This window comes from Pongo abelii, chromosome 12 (assembly GCF_028885655.2).
Source record: "Pongo abelii isolate AG06213 chromosome 12, NHGRI_mPonAbe1-v2.0_pri, whole genome shotgun sequence".
NCBI lineage: Eukaryota > Metazoa > Chordata > Mammalia > Primates > Hominidae > Pongo > Pongo abelii.
The window spans coordinates 83,423,251-83,431,128 of NC_071997.2; the positions used below are offsets into that span (position 1 = coordinate 83,423,251).

The window sequence follows — 7,878 nt, forward strand, 5'->3', positions numbered from 1 at the left end:
GGCAGCAACAGCACACAGGGTTCTCTCTCATGATTCCTTACCACAGGGTTGGTACACCTAGCAGCCAAGCACAAACAAGGTGAAATAAAAGACCTGATTGCCTGAGTAGCAGCTCTATCTGAAACAGAAATTTCACTAACACTAATAAATAATAGAAGGTTAAAGCAATAAAATATTTATGAAACTATCCAAGTCCATGGTGTTTGATTACAATTCCTGCTCACAGACTGCATTGTAAAAGTACATGTTAATGATGAAAGAAAACCAAATCCCTATTAATTAGTTACAAAGCAAGAAAAAGCCAGAGAGAAGAAGGCTGGGGAAAGAATAATATTCTTATTATAAAGATTTTCAAAGGGTCGTTTGTAACTTCATCCTCAAACCTAGCATTTTCAGAGTGCTCAATAGCCATTTAATTCAGTCATTCAAATATTTATTGACTACTTATCATGTTAAGCACTGCTCTAGGCATTTGGTATACAGTCATAACAAATCAGGCAAACATTTTTGCCCTCATGGAGCTTGAATTCTAGTTATGAGGAAGAAATTAATAAATGGATACACAAATAGATGGATGAAGATATAACATGTCAGAATTGCTATGAAGAAAAATTTAAGCAGCAGGAAAGAGGGTCTGGGCCAAGTTTGGGAGATTATCATTTTAAATAGGTTGTTAGGGAAAGCTTCACTAAGATGGTAACATTTGAGCAAATGGGGGTCTGAGATAACAAGCCATGAGGATATCTGGGAGAGAAATGTTCCAAACAGAGAGAACCGCAAATGTGGAAACATTAAGCCAGAAGGAACCTGGCTTGTCCAAGGAATTGCTAGAGGATACTATGACAAGACCAGGATGATCAAAGAGTAGTTGTCAAAATTGAGAATACAGGGTCTATGGAAATAAAGAGCAGAAAGCTCTCGTAGGGCACTGAAGGCCTTTGAAAACAACTTTGATTTTTCCCCTAGTGAGATGAGGAGCCATTGGAAGGAATTTTGAGGCAAGCGGGAGACAAATATTTCGAGCAGAAGAAAATGGCAAAAGCTGAAGGCAGCTGAGGTTAAGAGCATGGTTTTTTTAGATGAGATTCATTATGGCATGTTTTTACATCAGTAAGCAGAATCCAGGAAAGAATGGGGAAAAGGTGAATGAAATGTGTCTAAGAAAGTGGAAAATTGTCATAGTGGTTAATGGGACTAGCAGGGAGGGAAAGAGACCTAGTATATATTGGAGAAGCTATTCTTAGGACCCTGGACAGTTCACTCACAGTACCAGGAGAAAAGGCAATGTGTATAAAGCACAGGTGCAGGCAGGTTGAGCAGGCAGTGAGCCCTGTGAGAGCATAAGGACATTTTCTTCTATTGGTTTCATTTTCATCTTGGAATAGGAGGCAAGGTCAGCTGAGAATGACAATAAAGGAAGAGGTAATGGGGGTTGGAGTAGAGAAAGAGAACAGGCCTCACACAGGGTTACAGAAGGCAATATAGGGTAGTGAGAACAAGCAAGGTTCATATTCCATCTCTGTCATGTATCAGCCATGTGACCCTGGGTAAGTGTTTTTTTCCCCTAAACTCTAGTTTCCTTATGCAAAATGGAAAGAATAATAGTGTCAGTATCACTACTTGTAGACAGGATGAAAAGAGAGAATGTAAAAGCAATTTCAACATTACTTTATGGCAAGCACTTAGTATATGTTAGCTGTTCACTACTCAATTATTAGCAACTCAATTACTTATTAATAGATAGGTTGTAATATTTTATTTCTACTCTCTTTGCAGGAGGTTTGTCCTCACCAAGCTTCGAGTCATCCAAAAAGGTGCATTTGCAGGATTTGGGGACCTGGAGAAAATGTATGTACCTAGCACTGCTGTAAGTTAATGCCTCAAAGGAGGCTATAGGGAGTAACCTCAGACCACATCTAGTATGATTATCTGCACTTAGTAGCCGAACTGACATGGCCAGCTAAACTTTCTACATCTCCTCACATTTTATTGTGTTACCATGGTTCCTAAATGATAGTGTGGAGTCTTTCAGTGAGGCCATTGAAATGAGCAAAAGTGCAATCCAAGCAATTTTCATGATTTCTCAAATAAGGGGTTGCCCCCAGAGTAGCCGTGAATGGAATTTTCATAAACTAAAGCCGCTTTTTTTCCTGCAGATATCCATTCTCTTTCAGATATACTTTCTACTATTTATGATTAATTTTTAATTGACAGCAGGACTTAACATCTATGCTGTAGAGGTTCTCTAGACTTCTTGTTTCCAAGGTATGCATGCAGGCAAGTAGTAATTGATATATAAACACTTCAAAGTACTAGGAAAGTTTACAGCACTGATTAAGATTTCCTTGGAAAAGAGAAGCCTCTTTTGTTACTGCAAACATTCAGTTCACATTGGGCTAATTTAGAGTTTTTCCAAGACATGGTTTTCTCAAAGCGGGTGCAGTAGTAAAAGACAGAGCAAATCTTCCCACACTTAAAGTAATCCTCCCTCCCTTTGAAAGCTCTTGGTACCATCTCCTGGGCATTCAGGGCCAGGGAAATATGTTCTTCTCTGAAGTGAGACAGCCAGGATTCAGGACTTTAATGCCAGTAAGTATAGCAATGAATAGACAGAGTACATACAGAAGGGAATGAAAGCAAGGCAAGAAAGAAAACCTTTAGTTCATGTGTTTCTTTCTTGAAGTCATTAACTTTATCTTTTTGGTTGTTTTATATCCCTTTAAGAATAGTACTTCCTGAAGTTTGAAGAAGCAAGAAAGGAATCCATTAACAAAAGAATCACAAAGTATAGAAGATGTCATTATGCTCCAGCAATTAAGACACCCGCTTAAAGGAGGGTGGTCAAAATCCTGGTTTCAGTGCTAGTTTTAATATAAAATTACTGCATAACCTCTATTAAAGCATTTTATCTTTCAGGGCCCTGGTTTCCTCATCTGTGTATTAAGAGAGGAGTTTTAAAAAGGGGCTTACGTGATTTCCAATTTCTATCCCCATGTTGGAGGAGAGCCCAATTTAAGACCTGTAATCTTCCGGGTTTACCTCATTGAGGACATTCAACTATCACAGGGATTAGAAGATTGGGACACTAAACCTGAACAGAGTTCACAAAGGAAACCAGGGAAACAGTAGAGTTGGAAAGCTTTGTGCTCAAGATGTATTCGCCATTCCCTTGCCTGGAGCTAACATAGACTAAATGACTATTGGATATCCCTGTGTCCCTAAACATCACTATAATTACATAGAATTCTAAAGACAGGCATTTCAGATGTCAAAAATAAGCTACTTTAATCAAGTTTAATCCAGCAAGTGTGAATGACCCCTCATTGGGTATTCAGCATCAGGCAAGACCTTCCTGTGGCGATACGAATGGTTGAGCTGAGCTGACATATCAACAATCCAAGAGCCACAGCAGCTGGCTCAGTAACTCAACTTGCTCAGACACAGCTTGTACATTTTTACCTCATGTCTTCGTTAATCATCCTGAACTGACACAGTGATATACCAAAATAAAATTGATCTTGTTTTTTCACCCTTTTTATACCAGAAGGCTTCAAAGCATTTTGCCCAGCAGAGGGCCCAGCACTGAACTGAACCTGAGGATACTTGCATATTCTTCAGTCTCCATGCTCACCTTTGTCCATTGTCTCACCTTACACTCTTGGTCACCAAGAAATTCTCATCTCCTTTCCAGACCTGTCTCCTTCACTTGTGTTCTTCCAGTTGTTAATCAGTTTCCTGAACTTAATAAATATTGGCCTTTTCTTCAGTATCTCCCTCTCCACAAATCACAAAGTCCTTTTCATTCATTCTGCACATGTGACCAACTTTCACCTATCCATATTGAAAAGAATAAAAGAAAACTGTTCTGTATAAATTCCACCTTCCTATTCTGCTACCTTTTTCTCTCTTCCCCATCAATACTACTGTGTTGAAAGAGTTGCCTACATTCACTGCCTCTCTATCCTTTCTTTTCAATCACTTCTTAGCCTGCCCACTCACTATTCGGCCAAAAATTCTTCAACACTATTGAATTATTCTATCAAAGATCTCAAAAATACCATAGCTACAAGATCCAATGACTTCTACTTTATCCTCTTCTACTTACCTTATATGTAGTCTTTACATTTCATTAACCATTAATGTCATTCTTCTCAATGCCCTTTCCCCACTTAACTTCTCGGCTACCACACTCTCCTGCCTCCCTATTAACCTCCCAGATTGCTCCATATCCAGTTCTCTTCATCTCTCTTGTTCTTCAACAGCCCTTCAAAAATTTAGCTGTTCTAGGGCTCTATTTGTTGGCCATTTTCTTTTCTTCTAGCTCCACCCTTGAATGACCAGTTGTCAGATAATGTCTTATTACCAGGGTTCCTAAACTTTCATCTGCAACCTCCACCTCTCTTCTGAGGCCATAATTCTTGTTTTGAATTGGAAAGATGCCTAAACATCTACATCTGAGTGAACTGCAAATACCTGGAATTCAACATATTCAGAACTAGCTTATCTTTATTTTTAAATTTTTCATCTTCCCATATTGCCCGGTGAATCATGTCACCATCTGCCCAGGTTCCCAAACAAGGAAAATCCAGTCTCCCTTGACTCAGGTGCATTCTCTATCCCTTATGCCAAGGTGCTCTTCAAGTCCTACTGACTGCCTCTCAGATGTGTTTTAATATCCAGCCGTCTTCTCATTCCTGTTGCTATTAGACCCAAAGTCTCATCATCACTTACACAGCCTACTGTATGAAGCTTCCATGCCTATCCCAGCTCCAATCTTCCTGCCACTCTGCTGCCAGACTTGCACTGTTTAAATTCTCTTGCAGAAGAACTTCTAGGGATCCTCCTTGCCACAGACTTCAGTCATAAGTTCCTGGCACAGAAATCAAAACCCTTTATCTCCCACCACATGCACTGTGTACCTTACACTCTCACCAGATGGAACAATTTTCTATTCCCCAAGTACTATTATTACCAGACATCATATTGCATAGTTAGAATGTGACAGCTTGTTCTTTGGACAATGTCTGGCACATAAAGGAATCAAAAATAATTGCAGGGGAATTAATCAACAAATAAACAAATGAACAAAATACACTTTCACGCTGTTCTTATGTAGATGCTGTCCCTCTGTCTAAAATTTCACTTCATAAAATCCTGCTTGTCATTCAGGGACCAGATGAAATGCTTACTTTTCTACAGAGCTTTTCTGGAACTTTCCAAGTTCTTCCAAACCGTAACCCTGTATTCATAATATTAACAGCACATTTATCAGACTATACTCAGAATTTATAGTTTCTCAGATCACTTGATTATTCTTTAAAGCCAAGATCAGAATGTAGAAACTTCGTACTGAAGTACAACACCAAGTCCTGTTGTTTTTACCTCCTTGTTACACGTCTAACCTATCCACTCATCTCTTTCTCCAGCTACCACAATCTTTCCTTGGTATCTTAGTCCATTTGTGCTGCTATAACAAAATAGTGCAGACTAGATAATTTACAAGGAACAGAAATTTATTTTCTCACAGTTATGGAGACTTGAAAGCCCAAAATCAAGGCTCCAGCATCTGGTGAGGGCTTTCTTGCTGAGTCCTCACATGGTGGAAGGTGGAAGGGCAAAAGGGGACAAACTTGTCCCTACATGGCAGAAGAGCAGAAGAAAGAGAACCCACTCCCAAAAGCCCTTTTTAATGGCAACATTAATCTATTCATGAGGATGGGGCCCTTGTGGTGTAGGCCCTAAACCACTCTCAAAAGGCCACATTTCCCAATGTTGGAGTGGAGATAGAGTTTTAACAGGAAATTTGGGGAGGAAAAAAACATTTAAACCAGAGCACTTGTATAACTGCAACAGCCTTCAACTTGCGCTGTCTCCATTTACCAGCATGCTCTTCCCTCTCCCTGATCCATTTTCAACATAGAGTAATATTTTCTAAATTCATAACTGATTATGTCGTCTTCCATATTTGCCCCACCATGCACGTGCGAACACACACACACCCACACACAAACTCTTCGTGCCTTACCACTTTTTTCTTTTTGTTCTTGTTCCACACAGTTTTTTCCCTTTTTTTATTATTTTTTAATTGACACAAAATTGTGCATATTTCTAATAATTGTGACACAAAATAAGTGTAAAATAATTGAGTATAGTGTACTATTTTGATACATATATACATTGGGTAATGATCAAATCAGGGTAATTAACATATCTCACACCTCATATATTTATCATTTCTTTGTTTTGGAAACATACAAAATCTGCTCTTCTACATATTTGAAAATACACAGCAAATTGTTGTTAATTATAGTTGCCCTATAGTGCTATAGAACACTAGAACTTATTCCTCCTATTTTGCTGTACTTTTATATCTATTAACCAATCTTTTAGTATCCCCTCTCCCACATAGACTTCCCTGCCTCCAATAACCACTATTCTACTCTCTGCTTCTTTGATGTCAGACTTTTTTAGCTTCCACAAATGAGTGAGAACATGCAGGATTTCCCTTTCTGTGCCTAACTTATTTCACTTAACATAATATCCTCCAAGATTATCTATGTTGCTGTGAATGACAGAATTCTGCACCCTTTCATCGCTAAATAGTATTCCATTCTGTGTGTCACATACATATATATATAATATATAATATATATAGCATTTTCTTTATTCATTTCTTTATTTGTAAACGTGTAAGTTGATTCCATACCTTGGCTATTTATAGTGCTACAATAAACATCAGAGTACAAATAGGTCTTTGACATATTTACAGCACTGATGAAGATTTCCTTTGAAAAGAGAAGAATCGTTTGTTACTGCAAACACTCAGTTCATATTAAGCTGGTTTAATTTAGGGTTTTTCCAGAATGTGATTTTCTTAAACCAGGGTACAGTGGCAGAAGACACAGCAAATCCTCCCACACTTGAATTAATCCTTCCTTCCTTTGAAAGCTCTTGGTACCACCTCCTGAGCATTTAGGGCCTCTCCTTGCATTTGAATACATTCCCATTAGTAAAATTGCTGGATCATGTGGAAGCTCTACATTTAGTTTTTAGAGGAATCGCATACTCATACTATTTTACATAATGGCTGTACTAACTTCTATTCCCACCAACAGTGTAGAGGAGTTCCCCTATCTCTACATCCTTGCCAGTATTTGTTTATGTTTTTGGTTTTGGTTGGGTTTCTGTTGTTTTTTTTTTATAATAGCCATCCTCACTGGGGTGAGATGAGACCTTATCATGGTTTTGATTCGCATTTTTCTGATAATTAGTGATGTTGAACATTTTTTTCATATGCCTGTTGACCATTTGTATGTCTTCTTTTGAGAGATGTCTATTTGACCCATATGATCATTTTTAAATTTGATTATTAATTTTCCTGTTGAGTTGTTTGAATTCCTTGTATATTCTGGATATTAATCCTTTGTTTGATGAGTAGTTTCCAAATATTTTCTCCCATTCTGAAGGTTGGCTCTTCACTCGGTTGTTTCCTTTGCTCTACAGATGCTTTTTAGTTTAACATAATGCCATTTGTCTGTTTTTCCTTTTATTTCCTGTGCTTTTGAGGTCTTCTCCATAAAAATCTTCACACAGATCAATTTTCTGAAGAATTTCCCAATGTTTTCTTCCAGAAGTTTTATATAGTTTTTTATATAGTTTCAGATCTTACATTTTAGTCTTTAATCCATTTTGAGTTGACTTTTGTATATGGTGAAATATAGATATCCAGTTTCATTTTCTGCATGTGAATATCCAGTTGTCCCAGCACAACTCATTGAAGAGATTTTCCTTTCCCCAATGAATGTTCTTAATGTCTTTGTTGAAAATCAGTTCACTATAAATATGTAGGTATATTTCTTTTCCGTGCCACCAGCATAT

General features: G+C 37.9%; 1 protein-coding gene across 1 annotated transcript in view; it reads left to right on the plus strand.

Moving 5' to 3' along the window:
• Window positions 1-7,878, plus strand: part of FSHR (follicle stimulating hormone receptor) — a 202,438-nt gene that overhangs the window by 87,727 nt on the left and 106,833 nt on the right. Inside the window, exon 2 of the mRNA XM_002812040.4 lies at window positions 1,777-1,848. Coding sequence (XP_002812086.3) covers window positions 1,777-1,848 — 72 coding nt within the window. The remainder of the gene's footprint in view (window positions 1-1,776; window positions 1,849-7,878) is intronic.